The 21,601-nt window shown below is 39.8% G+C and overlaps 1 protein-coding gene across 1 annotated transcript; it reads right to left on the reverse strand.

Moving 5' to 3' along the window:
* Positions 1-964: 964 nt before the first annotated feature.
* On the reverse strand, positions 965-10,530 carry LOC104426135 (protein MICRORCHIDIA 7). The gene is made up of 20 exons (XM_010039082.3): positions 9,858-10,530; positions 9,467-9,541; positions 9,338-9,372; positions 9,164-9,242; positions 8,111-8,203; positions 7,942-8,026; positions 7,248-7,323; positions 6,841-6,969; positions 6,305-6,403; positions 6,121-6,222; positions 4,630-4,788; positions 4,455-4,550; positions 3,820-3,871; positions 3,632-3,743; positions 3,482-3,555; positions 2,962-3,344; positions 1,955-2,004; positions 1,766-1,853; positions 1,452-1,574; positions 965-1,334 (listed from the first exon to the last, which is right to left on the reverse strand). Exons 1-20 carry the CDS (start codon positions 10,222-10,224, stop codon positions 1,248-1,250), a joined length of 2,364 nt encoding a protein of 787 aa, XP_010037384.1. The 5' UTR covers positions 10,225-10,530; the 3' UTR covers positions 965-1,247.
* Between the last annotated feature and the right edge of the window lie 11,071 nt (positions 10,531-21,601).

The raw sequence follows: 21,601 nt of genomic DNA on the forward strand, positions 1-21,601 counted from the left end.
CAAAAATAAAGCCTTCAAATTTCATCTTTCATCTAATTCATTCATTCATTTTCGTATTTGGCTTTGCAATTTTTTATTTTGGCTTTGCAATTTTTTATTTTCTTTTCAGATCTACTAAATGATCCCAAACTCTCGACCTCAATCTGCAGGGTAATAAAGGGGAAAAAGATCATGGATTCCCTTGCTAAATCTTAGCGACATGTTCCTTTTCATTTTTTTTTCAGCCAAGAGGGTTGGAGTTTCGTGTTCTATTAAACCCAACCAGTCGCAACCCAAAAATAAAAATTATGTTTTAAAAAGAACGGAAATATTCACTTAATTTCTACTTTATTATCGATTTTACTCCGCCATCAATGCTGAAGTAAGTTGAGCAGTTACTCTACGACGGATAGACAAGGCTTGGCTCCTATGTTCTCGCTCGATTTAATGATTTGGCTTTAACAAGATACAACTCACTGACTCAGGCCCATCAAACGGGGATTGATTTCTCTCTAGAGTCAATTTAGCCTGCATCGACCATATATGGAAAAACATGTCCTCCCTCACCTTACTTCCACCTATAAAACTAAGAACGCAGCAACTCCGGCACAATCTCAAAGGTTCAATAAGCTCGCAATCCCATATCACAGTGGCCAGAGGCTGGAACGGAAGGTCTTGACACTGTACAACAACGCCGCCCGTTCTAATACCGATCGAAAGACCACGGATTTTTCGAGTATCATACCATCCAATGGTCTCTGCTCTTCTTCATTTCCCGGGACTTCTAAAGCCAGAAGCCGTTCGTCGCTTGGTGCCAATTGAAAAACAAACAAAAGACCATCTCAAGGAGCCTTTCAAGACTGACCAACGAAAGTTCGCCTACCCTACACAAGTCAATCAACAGAGTTGTTCCCAGGCGCATATGACAAGCGCAGCCGCTGTTACAGCACTCCACCCCATCATCTCACACTACACCTCCACAGTCTCCTTTTAAGTGAAAACAAGGCACCATTACCTTAGAAGAAAAAATTGGGTGTGACACAAAAAATGGGGGCCCAACTCTGAGCATAAGCAGAATCGCGTCAGCACATCGTGGCTTGAGCACATCATGAGACCATAGATTCGTGACACCACCCACCTAAATGGACTACTTCTTCCTACACTAAATGGAGCTCTAGAATCAGAGGGTTAGCAGAATCTGACCATAATTACAAAAGAGTAGATCAGAGTTTATAAACAAGAAGCAGTTAGCCACCCACGTCCGATGCCTAAGATTGTGATTTTCCATTGGGAGATTTCATCTTTTCCAGTAGTTTCACCTTGTCCAGCAAATCTTGGATGGTAGCAGAAGCCTCCTACAGAAATGTAGATGAACAGGGAAAAAAAAAAGTCAGGAGACCATCCAATTCCAACAGCAGCAAGAATAAGAAAATATTATAGCGCAGTGATATTTTAACGAAGCTAGGGTCGACCTGCTTCTTCTTCCTCAGGTTCTGCTCAACAGCTTCTCTTCGTTCCCTTTCCTCTTGAAAAATATCAATTAAAGTTTCTTGCTCCCTGTTCAATTGTTCTATTTTTCGTTGGGCTTCTTGGAGCTGATATAGTAGTACAGAGACGAAAGTGGTCAGGACACACTTCACTGAGAATTAAAAGGAAGACTTGAGGAACACATTAATTTGGATAACTTTGAGACCTAGACTCTAAAGACTATTTCAGAGTAATGAGTCCATATTGAAGGAACGTCGCAAGTTATAACATCTTGGCATTAAAATGGCAGAGTACTCACCTGACTTTCGAGAGTTCTGCACCTCTCTCTCTCAGTCTGTAAATCATGCTGCAACTTACTCAAAATTTTTCCGTCCTGCTGTGCTAATCTGTAAACAGCAACAGGAAGGAAATCAATTAGATGAAGAGAATTAATCAGACAAGGAAAAACCCAAGCACAATGCATGATGGTAAAGCACATCACATTCACCTTTCCCTTAACTGACGATTCTCTTCTCTCAACTGTTCTATATCTACTACCTGCCAGAAAAACAAACCAATTAAATAAGCAAGCATCACAAGAAACTTTAAAACTGGAAGAAGCAATATAAATATATTATCCACCCAATTTTAAACCCACTGGTTATTGCACAGGCTGGACTGCGGTTCAAAGACTCAAGTAGGCACTAATCTATTAACATTTACATAAATATGCATCTCAGCTATGACGAACAGGTATGTAAGCTGGGATGGATGGTCATCTTGATCTCCATCCTCCCCCCCCCCCCCGGGGTGGGTCTTTGGTTCAACTCAAAACAAAGACATATTGGCATGTAAATAAGCCGTGAACTGTGACAAGAACAATATTTACAAGAATTCACACAGCACTGACAGCCAAAGGTAGATACCATCTTCATGAAGTTTAGATGTAAAAACTCGACTCCTTATAATTTTCAGACAGTATGGTTCTCAGAGAAATAGTTTCCAAAATCACAAGTTCTTGAACAACTTTTCATACTTTTTCATCAATACTCCTAAGTTTCCTCGTGTCCATTGAACTTCAGTCCTTCCCTCCCAATCCATTCAGCTGGGGCAACTCTTTGCTAGGACAACATGCCTACTTTTACATCTTGTCATGTCAAAAGTACACAAACCATGTCAAACTTGACTGTTCATATATAAATCTCCTCTGCTATCATCATAAATGGAAGATTAGTAATATCTTATCTTCATCAAGCTATCTCCCAAAGAATCATTATACATTAATTGTCAGTCGCCTTCCACTCCTATTTCTAGAAGGGGAAAAATATGTACATTGACTAACGACCAAAAAGCTTCTATAAGGGGCTCAAAGCAAAATTAATGACTTGAGCACAAATAAGTTACCAAAGAAGCTACGAAATCCTCCTGCATTAATAATTATAGATGACACCTCACAGCATCCAGAATGACATGCATAGAACTATCCAAACGAAGAACTGTAAATTGCTAAATTACCTGCAGAGGGGCTGCCGTGCTCAACCCATTGGTTTTTCCACCTGAATCATAATTAAGGTCAGAGTCATCACCCAAGCATACAAGCGTTGAAGAAGTCTGGAGGCCCATTACAGAAGATTTGTGGTTACCACCATTTGAATCAGGTTGGTGAAGTGACCCATCATCCCCATTGACAGCCTCTGTAGAAGGGGATGAAGACAATTCTTGTAAATTCAAAGTCCTTGATTCAAAACAGGGGCTCATCCGTGTTTTGCCTCCAGAAGAGGTATGCCTTCCATCTTTAGAGAGTGAAGAGAATTTGTCAGGACTTTGTACGGTCGGCTTACTGGTTGACACAGTATGTCTTCCTGATTTTGAAGGTGTTTGTGGCTCAGGAGAATCATCTACTAGGATAAACATTTGTGTCAAGAGGCTAATCATAATTTTGAATCATGAATATGATCTACAAAATTCATTTTAAATAAATCCTGTAGCTGAAAGGGAGACAAAGAAAGGAAAATGACATAAATGCGATGTCTACCTCCTCCTGCAGATTCACTAGGGAGTCTAATATTGCCTAATGAAGCATAGCCAATTCGAGGAGAGTTCGTCCTCCTAGAAAATCAGCAAAGGGAATTAGTAACAAGTAACTCTAATGAGGAGAAGACGATGGGAATGGAGAAATGTATACCAATAGTTCTTCTGCATTTGAACCAGCCGTGTCTCAAGTCTTGCAAGCACTGTCGTTCGCTCAAATCCTTGCTTATCATGAGCTGGTTCCACAAAATTAGCTTCCAGAACACCTGGCCCAATGTGGAAACATATTAAAAATACATATTTCACATAGTAAAAAGTTGGATATCAAAGCCAAAGAAAAACCTATGACTCCACGACCACAACTTCCAGCAGGATTCCAAAGCCTCCAAAATGGCTGCAAAAAGAATGGATGAGGTCATTTTACAATTCCATCTATATAAAGGAAGAAATCAGAGCACTTGAGAATCCTCATAAAATTCAAAAAGGAATTAACAAGAAACCATGATTCACTGCCAAACTAACCCAATAGAGAACATAAATAGAACAGAGGGATTGCTACAACACACAGTAAAGATGCCAACATACAAGAGGAAAAAGATCACAGTCTGAAATGATCCGAGCAACTAGATTCAATGTTGCTATTTGGAATCTTGGACATCACAATTTTATAATAATAACTGATATTCTGACAATGATGCATACGGAGGCCTTCATCAGGCAAGTAACACGAGAACCTTAAACATAGAAAGAGGTTCAAACGTCCAAACAAACATACACAAAGTAAAAGAACCACTGAAAGAAATGATCGACCACTTATAAGACAAGAACGCCATGAACAAAGGCATCAAGGTGTCATTTAGTCCAACCTTCTGTGACTGCCATCTAGATAGTAAAGTGGTAACGAAATTCTAATTAGCATCATCAACAAAAAGAAGTTCAAGCAGTGCCATAATCATTTCTACCAGAAGAACACGAACCTTAATCAGACGATTCTTGTGATATACATTGAATCCTTGGACATCGATATGATGCTTTGCATCCTTCACAAACCCAATTGTAACAACAGCAGCCATCTGACAACAATCTTTGCACATAAGTAGGTGTACTAGGAATATCAGCAAAAGCCAAAAGAAAATTGTTCAGAAGCATTACAGTGTCTTTATAAACTCCATCCGCACCAGGTTGTGGTCGATAAGTAACTTCTTGAGATAACATCATATCATTTACGATATTATGATGCTCAATATCCTTCCCTCGAAGAATCATCCGGAACCTGGGGGGAATCCTCAGATAGAGAATAGAAGCATAACTCTTCAAATAAAAATAAAACAAGTAAAAATGTCAGTCAAGAGAGAGAGAGAGAGATAATGAAGCTAGTTACCACACAGGGATCATTGTAATCATGACTTCTTACCAAACAAATTAAGTTTATAGACTTTGAGAGGAAAAGAGCTAAAGGCATACACTCTTCGTGAAAGAAAATAGTATATTCATTGATTAGTGGACATCTATGCACAGCTGCTAATGTTATAAATTTGCTCTGGTTATTGCCGCCTTGTGGAAATTGAGTGGCTCATAAATTCAGGATGCAGGGGACATAATTACAACAGAATCAAACTGAATCCCCCCAACATCTGAGAAAGGGCTGGCATCAATGAGCAAATTTGGCATTTTCTAATCATGCCTTCACCTCTTCATATAGCCTGCAACTCACTAGTGACTAGATTTTTCACTTAGAAAGTTGACATTCCATCAATAAAGGAATTCTTTGAAGCTAAAATAATAAATTTGCAATAAAAAATCATCAAAACCAAAAAAAAAAGTCAAAAATGAAAATAAAAGGCTGTAATGATCCTCACTGGCAAAGTTCCAGAGGTTGGCATACAAATTTAAAGACAACAACTGCATGCATGTGGACTGAGAGCAGCCCACAAGCTGCCAAATCCACTTGATAAATTTTTACAAGTAAACAAGAGGAAGGAATAACCTTTAGAGCCTTATTAAGCTCCACAGAGCGGTACTAGCATGGTAAGCACTCCTGACATAACTTCACCAATGAGTGTCTTACCGATTTATCGATTAAAACATGTACAATATGGACATAAAACAGATCCATGCATTTTTTAGTGTGTACCATGCAGGAGTTAAAACTAAGATGTTGAAGTAATTTTGGAATTCCTGCTATACAGAAAATCAGATCTATCATTCACATTTTCCATCATGACTTGACATGGATTCCACACTCTTGTCAATGCTGAATGGCAGAACTTGGATGTCCTAAATAATTCAAAAATATAACCCTAAAATTACAGATAGTAGAAAATGTTGGCCCAGTGAAAACTGGCACTGGGTCTTTCAAGCTCCTTGCTTGTTTGATTAATTTACTGTAAAATGCCCATAAACACTGAGAAAATCTTCTTCACATTTGCAATTTATCTATGTAATTTTAAATAGTTGCAAGAATGTCAAGATCAGGTTATCCATGCTGCTTGAAGTGCAAATGCAATGAAGACACAACATCAATTTACTAATTACATATCTAGTTGAAGCCAAGGATGCATTCAACGGAACTAAAGTAAGACTAAAATTTTGAAATGACTAATTTCAGTCACACGACATAGCATAGCATCAACCACCACTTACCCTCAAGGAGTGCCTATAAGTCAGGAAATGCCTAGAATTGGGAAACTTTTTTGCCATTTGTATGTTCTTCTCATCTCTGTTGACCCCTCTAAGTTGCATATCCTGAGACTCGTAAAAAAAATGCACATCAGACACAGAGTGGTAAGACCTAGTAGTCTATAAAACATCAACGAAAGATACTCACGTATGGATCTGCATCGAAGTCAAGCTCTAGAAATCCTTGATCATCTTCCCAAAGATTGTAGATAATTATACGTGTACCATTATCTCCCATCAGACTAAACTGTAGTAAAGTAATAAAACAAAAGGTAAAAGACGTGATCAAGCTGCCAACAGTGATTGGTAGATATCAAGACAATACACCCAAACAGAGAAGCAAAATAGCTTGTATACCACCCGATATGCACAAGTAAAACATTCGTGAGAGACGCAGCTAAAACTTTCAAGAAAGACTCCCTCATTGACTAGCCAAAACTAAGAGAAACACATTACATCAAATAACAACACACTTATTTTAGGTCAGTGTCAGCCAGGATTCGGCAAAGAATGCGCCAAAGTTACATAATTTAAAATATATTAAGAATCATTGTAGCTCACAATATTTGATCTTGTGATGAAGAAAGCTTTAAGTTACCAACAATAAGTAAAATAAAATAAAAATCGCAGCCAGAGAGACATATTGTATCAAAGCATAATTCACAGGAAGGGGAAGGGGAATACCTGCTGAAACAGATCCTCCTCAGCGGAAAAGGGAGACCACTGTATTATTGTTTCGAGATTTCTCTTCCAATCGCTAAATGAAGACCGTATCAACTGGTTCCAACTGCCTTCACGTCTTTCATAATCGAGCTGTTCCATACATAGATTAATAATAAATATTTTTTAGGTGTTTTATCCAAAGAGTTATTATTTGGTATCATCTTTCCAAATGTATACAATTAGTCAAAATACTACAGAAAAGATAAATCAGACCCATAGAAAAAAATGCACTGCTCTTCATTGAAATAGTGTTGAGCCTAGTACACTAGCCCAAAGACCAGTATGAAGAAATTTACCAAAAAGTGAAAGGTAGATGTACATCGTCGACCAAAAAAAAAAGAAGAAACAGTAGATTGAGATGTCATTACCATGGGTACTACAATATCTTCCTTCCCCGTGCTCCTCAAAAATGTATAAGAAAGCATCCCAATGCTCTGTGTAACACTGAGAGAAAAGTCCAAATTTTACTTAAAGAAAGTACTATATTTTCTCAAGAATAAAATGCACATCAAAGGTAACAAGGCAATCAAGTTCAGAAAGGAGAACAGACCAGAGAAAAAGTAGGTCAGTAGAATGTAAACAAGACATATCAAGCCATATGTGTCCTAAATAATAACACTAACAAGAGCATTAACAATATGATGTATTGGGAAGGCATGCTTATACATCAGGAGAACCATATATCAGGTGAGTAACGGGGAAAGCTGTGGGCTTGTAGCAGTACCTAAATTCTCAAAAAAGTTCATATCTGAAAACACTAGGGAAAAGAATAAAGATAGTTGACGATTCAAAGCCATTCCAGGAGAAAAAAGTTGCAGATAATTGAGTGAACATCCAGGAAAAATTGAGGACGGAGGAAACTAGATAATTTCGCAATGGCTCAAACTGTTAAAAGGTAGTTTTGAGGACCATTTGACAATAACGGCACTCTTGGAAATATCTGAAATTTTGTGCAATGACTACTTAACAGAACTACCAGAAGTGTGGGGAGTATATATGTGTTAAGCAGATTAAATGATGCAAGAATTATTTTTGGAAATATTGAATATATTGAATACAAACCTCTTCCCATCTTTTCCACGACATCTTGAGAACACTATCACATCTGCCCCAAGCCTCATAGTGCTCGTTTTAAATCCATTGCCATCTGCAGTTGGAAAAGAAATAACACCATGCTATCAAGCAAATAACTTGAAAAAATCATAAAAATGTTCTTCCTAAAGATTTTTACATTGTCCAATTGTATTTGCCATTTTGCTTTTAGCAGAATACCCCAGAGACATGCACTGCCGCAATCTATCTGGATCCATGCCACCACCATTATCTGCAATTAAAGGACAATAAAAGGTCATCATTTGAGTAAGGGTCACAACCTACTCTTAGACAAATAATAGAAAAGGTTCCCGCCAAATAAACTTATAACAGATATACTGTGCATGAATCATATTAGAAGTAAATATGCCACAGAAACAAAATCACGTCACTTAAGATAATAAACTGAAGAAAAAGACAAAAAAAACTCAAAAGACCGCGCAGCTCTTCCAACAGCTGTCTAATAAGCAATTCCCAATGCTACAAAATGAACAGTTTGAGATCTATGATATAGATTATACAGTAGTTATCTATTTTATTCACTATGCTCCAGGGATAGTGAAGACCTCGTCCAGTTTGAAAATAGCAGAAAAGGAAGGAAAAGAATGTGCAAACAGACACCCAGTCACTTCCAATAGCACATGTGTTAAACTGACTAGATCCATGATGTCTCTGTCATCTTCATGGTCATTCCTGATGTTTCCACAATAGCAAAAACATTCATGTCCAGCTCATCACTTCCCCAGCATCCTATGACCATAGATGGTTGCTTAGTCTACTGCATGTATACTGTTATAACCTCCGCATGTCCATGGACATAAAAGTTTCTCTATATCATCAATGCACAGAGATGTCCTAATTGCTCCCCATTCAATATATACCAACAGTCCAGGCTCTACTCCACTTGTAGATACCACACAGTACAAGATTAGCAATCTCATAAAATTGAGTACACATCAATTATTTCCGATGCCCACTTTTCTTGAAGGTCTTGACACTACAGAAGTTGGTACACAATTGCATTTGTTACCATTGATTGCCACCATGCTTCCTAAATACCATCGACAATGGGTACAACTCTCCAAAAGGTGCATAGCGTGAGATTAAAATACGATCCCAAACAAAACCATATATTTCAGAAGGGAAAACTAAGGATGCAATGAAACAGAAAGAAACAAGCAAAGCAAATTACCTTCAATCAGCAACATTCTACTCCCATCTTTCCTATTTTTTAGCATGTCTATCTTAACATATGTTGCCCCGTTAGAAACCTGAATCAAGACAGAGGAAGGAAAGACAAAAAAGATATAGCAAGTCCGAAAATAACCACAACATAATTGGAAATAAATACAGGAACTACGCACACCTCATCCATCGCATTATCCAAAAGTTCTGCGAAAGCTGCAAAGGATGCACAGGTAGCTTGTATAAGCTTAAAGACATCTTAACTTCAAGAAACGGAGATGATCAGTGTTTGAAAGATGGGCAAGTTTACCTCCAAGAGCCCACTTGTGACTGGTTGCATTAGAATGTAGAAACTTGGGATGAACCCTGACATGATCAATGCCCCCTGAATCATCAAATAGACATATGAATATGCACCGGTAACACAAACAAACGGAACCCAAAGAAACGCGTGGCCTTTCTAGCCAGAAACCACAAAAAAAAAACAAGATACCGATGCTCCAACCTAGGACTGACAACGACATGCATTCCAAGACTGAATAATTCCTCAAAATATTTCTAAGCACGCATTTTGATTGAATCAAAACGACGACGAAACAGGAGCAACGATGCAATGTACCCTCTCCCCACCACGAGCTTAGCATCAAAACCGAAGCAACAAGACGAACAAACTGCGGCAAGTAGACGAAACGAAACGTCACCTGAGTAGGAATCCCAACCCCCACCGGGACGGCCCTCGTAATCCCCAGCCTTCCAGAACTGCTTAATAGCCGCCCCGGCCTGTGGGAGCTGCCGCAACGCCCGCGGCGACGCCGGCCCGGGCGCCGGCGACTCCGGCTGCGGCAACGGCGGGAGGGGCTGGAGGAAGCCCTCGGGGAGGACGACGCCCCGCTTCCTCTTCTTGGAGGGGCCTTCGTCGTCGTCGGACTCGCCGCTGCTGCTGCTGCTGCTGCCGCTGTCGAGGTCGATGAACGGCAGGTCGGCCGGCGGAGGCTTCTTGTCCAAGACAATGCCTCTACGCGAGGAGGACGACGCCGCCGCCGCCTCTTGCTTCACGCGAGCGTCCATAACTTTCGGAGACCAAAAAAAAAAAAAAAAAAAGAAAGAAATCAAGGAAACAACCGCCGCAGCCTGGCGGCGAAACCCACGGCGGAGAACACGAGGGAGAAGAAGGGCGAAGAAGGCGACGAATCCGGCGGCCACCGGCGACCGGCGACCGGGATCGATCGCGACGGCGCGTGGGACTCTTGCGGAGGGGAAGGAAAGGACGATCGAGAATCTCTGCGAAAATCTTTCTCCAAAGGATCGAATCGGAATTGGAATTGGAATTGGGAATTTCCAGAGCGCGTCCAGTCCTGCGAGAGTGTTTACGATCAAACCGAAAAAAAAAATAAATAAATAAATAAATAATAATAATAATAATAATAATAATAATAATAATAATAGTAATAAGTTCCGAGAGCGCCCGTGGATACAACCGCCAACAGTCGAAGCGAGGAGGATCCGAAGAGGCGCGTGCGCCGACCCGACTAGAAGACGGAAATGGCGCCTCCTCCGTCAGCGTTGACGGCGAGTCTCAGGCGGTGCGTACGATCTCTTTTTCTTTGTTCCTGGTTCCTTGCCCAGCAAGCATCCGTACTTAAAATAACTTGTAAAAGTACACTCACATCCCTAGACCTGACCACTTTTGTTCTTTTACATATATTATTACTGCGCTTAGTTATTTCGGTGGCGACTATGATTTTTTATTTCGATTTTTGAATTTTACATTTAGAGTGCGCATGATTTTTTATTTTTTATTTTTGTATCCATGCGCCGCTTAGTATAGAGTCACCACGATCCCCGAGTAAGTCATGGGTTCATTTCTCGCAAGGCAAACAACACAGCGATTCGAACTCAGAATCTCTTTGAAAAAAACCTGCGCTCAACCACTATACCGCCGTCACGGGTGATGAGTGCGCATATATTTTTATTTCTCTATTTTTTTTTGTTTCTTCGTTTCCTTAAATAGGTTTGGAATATAAATTTTTGAAATAGAAATCTATTCCAAAAATAGATTTTAAAAAAAAATAAGAAATTATAATTTGTAATTTCTCAATTTCGAAATAAAAATTGAAAAATCAATTTTTGATCGAAATTAATTTTATTTCAAAAATTTTGTCATACGCAGTCTTATGCTATTGTGAAAACAAGAGGAGTTTTGTTTCCTCCCGATAAAAAAGTTTCGATTTTCCAAATAAATTTGGGGGAAAAAGATCTCTGGATGATAAGTAGTAAGATTGACTTTATGAACAGGAAAAGGTTACTTTCGGAATTTTATTTTGACGAATTAAATGTCTACCATAAATACATGAAAGGTCACGAGTCTACGTTTCTCCGTGCGGACTATGGCTTAACCTCTGCATGGGTAGGTGCTATACGGATAAACACGACAGACTGTTGTGACAGCAATGCAGGAACTGATGTATCTCGCAGCCTTTGTCTAACGCGAGAAAAATAAATTACCAGAAAAATCGATGATGAACGATAAACACTTCCCCGCCGAAAAAAACCAGCACCAATAATTCCACCATAAATCCAAAAGAGTGCAAAACTCACTGTTTGCCAATCATAGGTTATACCTGAAGCAAAAACCTATAAGGCGTCATTATACAGTATACCACAGAAAACTCAATTAAAAAACTCACAACAAATGAGTATTTCACAATTCATCCCAAAAACTCACTTAGAAAACTCGCAAAGAGAAGACCTACCACTCTTTTTGTTTATTCCAGTCTAATAACTGAGTAGAATTTCATCTTACATATGATATTTATATCCAAAACACAAAACCCCCTTTAGAAAACTTATTTGAATTAGGAAACTATTCATTCAAATTAGGTAACCTACTCAAATTAGGAAATATCTTATTTTATGGACGGTATCAATCTTGCGAAATATATATATGTAAGACAAGTTTGATACAATCAATTCTACTCAAAATCTAGTAGCTTGAAATTGAATTTCATTTCATTTTATTCAGGATTCACAAACTTCTTAAGTGGTGTGTCAAATATATTCTAATCATATATATGGAAACTAATACGGTGATCTAGTACCTTTGCCTATGCCTTGCTTTGGTTTGACAGGTCAAGTTATAGTCTATGCAAAACACAGTGACCCGTCAAATCCTTCATTGTTAGATAAATGTAACAGATCTCAACCGTTTAACAAGCTAAGCCTAAACAGTTGTGATCTTCATCTTTTTAGATGGTGAAAATCTGGGAAGACATGATGCCCACGAGGGACACAGAAATTCACCACCTATCAAGTGAAAAAGGAGAAAGAGGAAGAGCAAAAATACAGGAGAGAGGAGATGGATGACGGAACTTTCACGCAACACACCTATAGCTTCTTTATGTACCCCAAACCTGCAGTTGGTGAAAACATTGGACTTTTTTTTTGGCCAAATAATGTACCCTGAACTCGTTGTTCGTGAAATATTATACTTCAAAATTGGCTCATTTAATCAAATTTTATTTAAGATCATTGAAAGATATCTTCATTGGTTCTCCATATCTCTCAAGATTGTGCATATCTTTGAGTGATTATAATTGATATTGTAATATCTTGTGATACCATCCCATGATTCATCAAAACACAGAGAAATATACAAAACTTATGGGAAATTTATCAAAAACCTATTGCAATTATATCATTTTGGTCCTTATTTTATTTTTTTTATCAATTGAGTCATAAACCTATTTTATTTGTGCTAATTTAGTTCATTTGGTCAATGCTAACACAGATGTTAGCTGTCCTACGTGGCGCCATTGATGCTAACATGGATAATTTTAATAATATTTTTAAAAAAAAATCTTTCTTTTTTTTATCACTTCCTTCTTCCTCCGGTCGAGTGCCGCCAATGACAGGCCAAAGGCAGGGTCGACAGACACCCCACCAACCTCGAGGAAGCCTAGCAATGGCTAGGCAAGGCTCGACCTCGCCAGTTAAGCCTTGATTAGAGGCCCCTCACTCAGGTTACTGGATGGGCTTGCAAGGTTCCCTCTCGCTGGATCTAGCGAGGGTTGAGCCTCGCTGGACGTGGGCAAGGCTTAATGTGACGCCCTAGATACATCACATGCTACACGTGTCATTTCCGTTTATACTCATAATCATAATTAAGTATACATAAGCACTGTAAAATATGTCACCAAACATCACACAAGAAAATTGCACGAGTTTAGTTATGCGTATGTCTTCAACTTCATACAAACACCAGTGGTTATTATCATAACAATCTACAGAGTCACCTAACACCACTACAGTCATACTAACCAAATCATCATCCAACTCAAGGATTAATGACCTCCAATATCAACTTGTCCCCTCCATCACTATGTCCAAAGGAACCATCCAACGAATCTAAAAAATAAGGGATGAGCTAAAATCCGATAAATAAAATCCTTAGATGTAAGGTGAGAGATTGTCTTAATACTCAACTTGGTGCAAACAACATGAATTCAAAGACATGCAAGATGACCATGAATCACCCATGCAACCCTTTCCTTGCTACCTCACATGCCAATCAAAACATTAACCTCAGTACGATAGTTCATTCACTAAAGAATCAAAGAGTGGTATATTAATTCATGATGCACCAATATCACCTAGTGTCTCACCGTTATCCACATGGAGATGCAAAGAGATGACATGATATTTCGTGATGCATGGTTACCAAGCATTAACAACTTATAAGTATATGCACATGAATGAATATGCATCATGTTCATCATTAATTTGCATTCTAAACATCCCGAGGCATCCCGACTCATGCAAGGCATCTAGATCACACGAGGTACGGACATTGGAGTGCTAAAACTTAGCACGAATGGACACTTAAGTGCCAAAAGTTTGAAAAGTGACACTTAATTACCAAAATCGGAGCAAAATTGATCACTTAAGTGCCAATCCGGCCAAATTGCTGATATGACAATTTTCCGGCAAAATGAGTGTAAAACGGCGTCATTTTGCACACTAACGTGACTAGAAAATACAAAAACGACGTTATTTTGTCTTTGATGTTGTAATAATTAATATAAAAATTAATTAAATTTAATTTAAAACTAAATTTATTTAAAAAACTACAAAAAGGGGGGAGGGCCGAAGGGAGGCGGCTGAGAGCTAAGCCCTCGCCGCCACCGCCTCCCCGCCACTACCGCCGAGAAGGGCCAATGACGGAGGGGAGAGGGTCAGCCAGGGTCGCCGGCCCTTAGTCGACCGGTGGCGAGGGCTCGCGAGCCCTCGCCTAGATTGCCAGCCCCTAGCCGACTTGCAACAAGGGCCTGCAAGCCCTCGCCGAATCTTGTTAAAGGTTGGCGGCCCTCACCGGCCAGGCCAAGGGTCGCCGACCCTCACCAAATATGGGCAAGGGCCATGACCCTCGCCCCAGATGCGGCGAGGGCTCGCGAGCCCTCACCGTCGACCCCTAGCCGGGGTTCGATGACCTTGATCGACATTCCCCCACCATCGTTGACCCTTCCCGGCAATGGCGAGGACCCGCGAGCGCTCCCCAAATGCGGGGTGAGGGTCGCATCCCTCACCCAAATCCGGTGACCCGGCCGACCCTCCTCCCTTTGTCGCCGGCCCTTCAAGGCGGCGAAGGCTCGAACCTTAACCGCCTCCTTTCACCCCCCTTTTTGTTTTTTTAATTTTTGAGTTTTTATTTTTTTAAATATTTTAAATAAATTTAGGTTTAAATTTAATTTAATTAATTTTTTTTATTAATTATTACCACATCAAAAAAAAAACGACGTCATTTTTGCATTTTCCAAGTCACGTCGGTGTGCAAAACGACGCCATTTTACACTTATTTCGCCGGAAAATTGACACGTCAACAATTTAGTTGGATTGATACTTAAATGATCCATTTTGCTCTGATTTTGGCACTTAAGTATCATTTTCCTAACTTTTAGTACTTGGGTTGTACTTTGTCCTAGATCACACGGTAAGGCATCTCAAGTCTAAGGCAATATCTGCCCACGGGGCATCTAGCTCCCACAATTGGGGAAATCGACTCCCGAGCTATCCATAAACAATTCTCGAGGCATCTCTATTACACAGCAAGGCATCTCATCTCCGGGACTTTATCACACACCACTAAATAGGTGATAAGTCACAATTTACATTACATGTCATGTCTAGTCATATGAAGTCATGCACACATCATTAATACAGCATGATTTTTTGTGCATCAAGAATGAAACCCAACACTTATTTCAACAATTGGCATCCATTTTACAATACGTTTTTATGCGTATCATTCTCTAGTAATCACATACCGCATGTCACCGCACTTAAATGAAACAATCAAACATGTTCTAGCCATGTACGAAATCAACAAAATAAATCAAACTATTATAACAAATTCACATCCCTATCTGACAAACTTACACTAAGTTTACACATATCAACCGATCAAGTCAAAAACACTAACTGGATCAACACAGCTTGGCGCCTAAAGTTTTTACTTACCTTGAAAATGACTTGAGCAAATCAAAGCTTCAAACACCTTGAAAGCAATATGATCAAGAATATCAATCAATAACCCTTAATCTTTGTAAGCAACAAAACTTATTTATTAAGATGAAGAGGAAATACAATAATTCACCTCGTGATTACTTGAAAACATGAAACTAGAAGTTTCAACAGCACAAAAGCAGGGCCTTTGCTTTTACTCATGGGAATTGAAAACGGAAGTTGAAGAAATGAGTTGATGAGCGCAGTAGGGTCTTGAGTTCTTTTCAAAAGCCCTCTATCAATCAAGGTAAGGAAGAAAGGGATGAGATGAATCTAACCATAATTTTGGTGTTAATTGCCTTAATAAATGAAGAGATAAGTGTTCCAATGGAATGGTTTCATGTGGCCCCTATAATCATTGCTAGGGCTATAATCACATGTGGCTTGTTGTCATAAGCCAAAGAAGGAGATATTTATGAAAGTGAGAGATGACTTCATTTTATGTGGCCAAATATAAGCTATAATCATTCCAAGCATTAATGAACTAAGGCCAAATTTCTTGAGGCAATCCATGTCCTCATCACTACCAAGCTCTATATCTTTAAGAAAAAAACGTGTGAGGGGTTAAATACTTAGAAAGAAACACAAACGTGAGACATTCACATTTGCTTGAATAGGTTGGGAAAATGAAGGGAAGGAAAGTGGCATGGAACTTTCTCTTTCTTTGCAAGAATGAGCTAAAGCTCTCTAATTAGAACTTGGATTCTTGAAATGGCTTCACACAATTAAGAGTAGATATTCTCGGAAGACTTTCATGAAGTAAAAAAAGATGAGAATAAGTAACTAAGATTAAAAGTAATCACAAGCTTGAGTTGAAAGCACTAGGTGTAAAAGAGAAGGATAGATGTTCCAATCCAAAAGCCACAAGTGGCTTGATAAGAGTGGCTAAAAAGAGATATTTTGATTGGAGAAAGAGAGACAGAGCTTCTTTGGTAAGTAAATACATGAATGAGTCTTCAGGAGCATTATGAGCTAAAGAGATGTTCAAGTAAAATTTACAAGTGTCATAATCACATGACTCCATTCAATAATACGGGCAAGCGAGATGAATTTAGAAAATCAAACTTGAGTTAAAAGACACATGGGATAAATCAGAAATGCGATTAAAATGTCATGCATGGCCACTTTTGGTTGCTTGATCAAATAACCAAGGTTGAAATGATAATAACTTTGGGTTAAAAGCCACAAGTGCACTGATGAGAATTGTGCTTCAATCCAAAGAGTACAAGTGGCCTAATATGAGTAGCCAAATGAGAGATATTTTGAGAGAATGCTTCTTGACCAAGTAAAATGAGTGAATCATTAAGACATTAATCGGCTAAGGTTGAAATAGATGACGTAATGCATGAAGTCATCACTAAGCTAAGTTCAATGCCATGAACCAAGGACATGTGACTTAAAATATTTGGTGGAGAAATGAAGGAAGATGGTATAAATTAAAAAGAGACAAATGGCTCACTTCCATGGCTTCCAAAGTAAATATTTTATTAGTTATCAAATACTAGTAAATCAATACATAAACAAGGAAATCAATGTTCATTTCAAGTATTGATAAATCATAAAAATATTTTGAACTCACTAATATTGATGAAAATAACGAATGCTAAAAAAATCTCAATTTATCAAATTCGAAAGTTGAATTTTCAAATATGTAATTTGAGGACTTAAACTAATATGATGATAAATTAATGACCATTACTCAACACCCCCAATATACATGTCAATATGTATCACTAAGCTTAACGCATCGAATTCCGATGACTAGGGTAACGAAAAATTATCTTTCCTTCTGCCCCTCGCAAAATTAACAACTTTTATGACTTCAAACTAAATAACACTTATCTTTATATTTTAAATATTATTATTGAACATAGAAAATTCCAGATGTTACACCTAACCTAGCCAAATCTAGTGAGGGTAAGCCTTGCCCAACCACTAGCAACGAGCCCTTGATAGAGGCTACTCACGGTCTCAACCTTCGACCTCACAGATCTAGCGAAGGCTCGAGCCTTGCCAATGGCTGGATGAGGCTCAACCCTCACCAGATCTGTCGAGGCTAGAGGTTGGCCAAGGCTTGACTGGCACAAACACGGCCAGGCTTCCCCAAGACCGACGAGCTCCCTCGCTAGCCCTACCTTTGGTCGGTCGCTGCCACTAACTTGCTAGAGGAAGAAGGAAGTGATTAAAATAAAATAAAATAAATAGAGAGAGAGAGAGAGAGAGAGAGAGAGAGAGAGAGAGAGAGAGAGAGAGAGAGAGAGAGAGAGAGAGAGATTAAAATTTTAAAATTTTAAAAATATATTGTTTAAAAAGTGTCTACGTTAGCGTCGGTAACACCACGTAAAATGGCTAGCATCCACGTTAGTGCCAGCCAACCAAATTTGATCAAATAATCTAAATTAGCACAAATACAATAGGTTTAGATTTCAATTGGCCCAAAAAAAAAAATTTAAAAAAACATTTAAGACTTTTTTGATAATTTTCCCCTTACATAATTCTCCTCATTATTTTTATCTTGGTATTAGAGCTCTTATTGTTAGAGGAAGCGCCTGTAGAGCTATATTGGTTGTAACTAGAGGTGAGCATAGTTCCTAGGTAGAATCAGGAACCAAGAAATTGATCCAATTCTAGATTCCAAGTTATGTAAGGTAACTTCTAGGTTCAAAAAATTGGGAAGGTTATTCCGACGAATAGATTCCATGTGGATAGAACCTGGAATCTAAACCTATAGCAAGTATTTGTATTTTTTTTATTCCATGTTCATGCAATTTTGCAATATTCCACAACATCCGATGATGAGTGCATAATATGAAACAACTAGTTTGATTTTTCATCTTTAGTATATTCATGACTAAGACATTTACTTTGTTAATATTTCATATAATTTATGGTCAATAAATTTTGATTGCAATTGATGTTCATTAAAATTGATGATGCACTACAATCGTTTAATTGAGGATACAGATAGAGCCTAAATAGACTTAGGTAGCGCATGGTAACGCTCCTGTTTCTCCCAATTTCTGTTCTTTTGTTCCCCGGAACAAAAAAAGAACAGAAACCTGTTTGGTAAAACATTTGTTCCCGGGAACAATTTCTCTAATTTTTTGTTCCCGAAACAGTTTTGAGAAGCAAAAAAAAGTTGCTACTTGTTCCCGGGAACAATTTCTAGAAATAAGCTGATTTTCTTTTTTAATTTTCTTTTATTTCCTTTTCTTGCCACGACCATCGTCAACCGCCTGCAGCCACCGCCCACCGCCGTCGGTCGCCAGCCGCCGCGCCGCAGCAATCGCGCGGCCGCCACCGGCCGCCACCGCTGCCGCCGGCCACCGTCGATCGCCGCCGCCGGTCATCGCCATCGACCGTCCTCGCCGCCGCTCGTCGCCGCTGCCGACCGCGGCCGTCGCCACTACACGATCGCCGACCGCCGACCATCACCACCGATCGCCGCCGGAAGCCCATCGGCCCGGCAACCGCGGCTGTCGGCCGCCGACGACCTCCGGCGGGCAACGGCAGCGATCCGTCGATAAGAAAAAAATGATTAAATACAAAAAAGAAATTATTGCATTACCAAACGCATTTCTATTCTTTTTATATTCCAAGAATATAAATTGTGTCGTTACCAAACGGGTTCTTTTACTCATAAATTGTTCCCCGGAGCATAAATAGAAAAGAACTATTTCTGAAAAAAAAAAACTCTTCCCGGGAACAGAAGCGTTGTCATGCGCAGCGTTAGGAACTAATTTTGAAATCCATGATGAGATAAGTCCTAAATTCTAAGGTATGTAGGGTAGATTCTTAAGATCCAATTTTGACAGGTGAGTTCTAAGTGGAACTTGAATCAATCTTATAATCGCTTACCTCTAGCTTTAACAATCTTATGTCATCCGTGCCATTGTGCGTTTTACACTAAAGCCATATATTGGAATTTCATCATAATCCGTCACATGTTCTAAGATATTTCAACATGTGGAGTCCATTCTTGGCCTCATTTTCACCGTATTTGTCCTCCAAGGTGCTAGTGTCACGGTCCATGATTCTCTCGTACCCATGAACCCTTAGGAATGAAGCTTGGGGTTATCAAGTGAAGAGTGAGGACGCAAATATGATTAACACAACTAGTATGCGGGAGTGGCGTCAAGATGAGTTCTAAAATAGAAGGAGTATATTACTTAAGAGCTCTGAAGACAAAATTGGCCTCCCGTGTACAAATTAGTTGGGAGTTGATGCTGCTCTCCTGATGAGGCCATAGCAGGCCGAAACCAGTTATTGAGCCTAAAGAGGGCTGTTGTCTCGCTTGATAGACTATACGCCCAAGCAAAGCCAAGTGTGGTACGATCTCGTATAAATTTACTAGAACAATTATAAAAGGAAGGTTGGCCTAGCGAGTTTCGCTCGTCAAGCACTGCATAGGTTGATCCGTAGCCAAGGAAACTATCGACCCGTGATAAATGGTATCGGAGTAGGGATCCCTCCAGTAGGTGGGTGATTTGGGGAAAAGCCTGTGGTCTTCCTGGTCCCATGAGAGCAAAGAGTGATCGCCAAGGCCAAAGGGTTCAGACAACGTGTGGCTCTTATCTAGCCTCTAGGATGGCAATGGAGGCATAGGAAGGAACTGAATTGCTCACCGAACTAGATCAATGGGCGAATCTTAAGAGAAGGTCTACGATCATGTTTCCATGAAGGGGACCCTCTGTTAGCATGCTGAGATTAGGAGAAGCTTAGTAGGCAAAAGAATGTGCTGCCATTGGGAGGTAGTTGGCTAGGGGTGCCACACTTGTCAAGAAGCACAAGTGACTAGAGATTTGCGAACAGCTTTGATCGAGGGAAGCAAGCAATGGAATGGAGTGACCTATTCTATTGGGTGAGCATTGTCATCTACGTAAGTCCTAGGGAGTGGCATTGATGGTTAGGGAAGCGACAGAACAACCCACAACGAAGGTGTTGCGTAATTAAGTGGAGGAGTTTGTTACGGTGCGTGATTCTCTCGTACCTGTGAACCCTTGGGAATAAAGCTTGAGGTTATCGAGTGAAAAGTGAGGACCGAGATAAGATGAATACAACTGGTCTGTGAGAGTGACGTCAGAACGGTTGGTATTAGGAATTCTAAAATAGAATAAGTATATTACTTAGGAGCTCTGAAGACAAAGTTGGCCTCCCAACCACAAACTAGTTAGAAGCTGATGCCGCTCTCCTGATGAGACCATGGTAAGCCGAAACCCGTTGTTGAACCTAAAAAGGACTGATGTCTCACTTGATGGACTAGACATCCAAGTGAAGTTGGGCATAATACGATCTCATATAAAAGAGTTATATGCCGTATTGTTCACTAGAACAACTATAAAAGGAATGCTGGCCTAGCGAATTTCGCTCATCAGGCGCCACACGAGTTGATAGGTGGCCAAGGAATCTACCAACCCGTGACAAATGGTATCAAAGCGGGGATCCCTCCGGTAGGTGGGTGATTCGGGGAAAAGCTTGTGGTATTCCTAGTCCTATGAGGGCAAAGAGTGATCACTGGGGCCAAAGGGGTTCAAACAATGTGTGGCTCTCATCTAGCTTCTAGGATGGCAATGGAGGCATAGGAATGAATTGAATTGCTCACTGAATGGAGATAATGTTCTTAGATCAATGGGCGAATCTTAAGAGGAAGTCTGCGATCACGTTTCTACCGAGGGGACCCTCTATTGACTTACTGAGATCAGGAGGAGCTTAGTAGGCAAAAGAAAGTGCTACCATAGGGGTGCAGTTGGCTAGGGGTGCTACACTTGTCGAGAAGCACAAGTGACTGGAGATTCACAAACAACTTTAATCAAGGGAAGTAAGCAATGGAGTGGAATGACATGTTCTGTTGGGCAAGCGTTGCCATCTATATAAGTCCCAAGGAGTG

Source organism: Eucalyptus grandis, chromosome 11, assembly GCF_016545825.1.
Source record: "Eucalyptus grandis isolate ANBG69807.140 chromosome 11, ASM1654582v1, whole genome shotgun sequence".
NCBI lineage: Eukaryota > Viridiplantae > Streptophyta > Magnoliopsida > Myrtales > Myrtaceae > Eucalyptus > Eucalyptus grandis.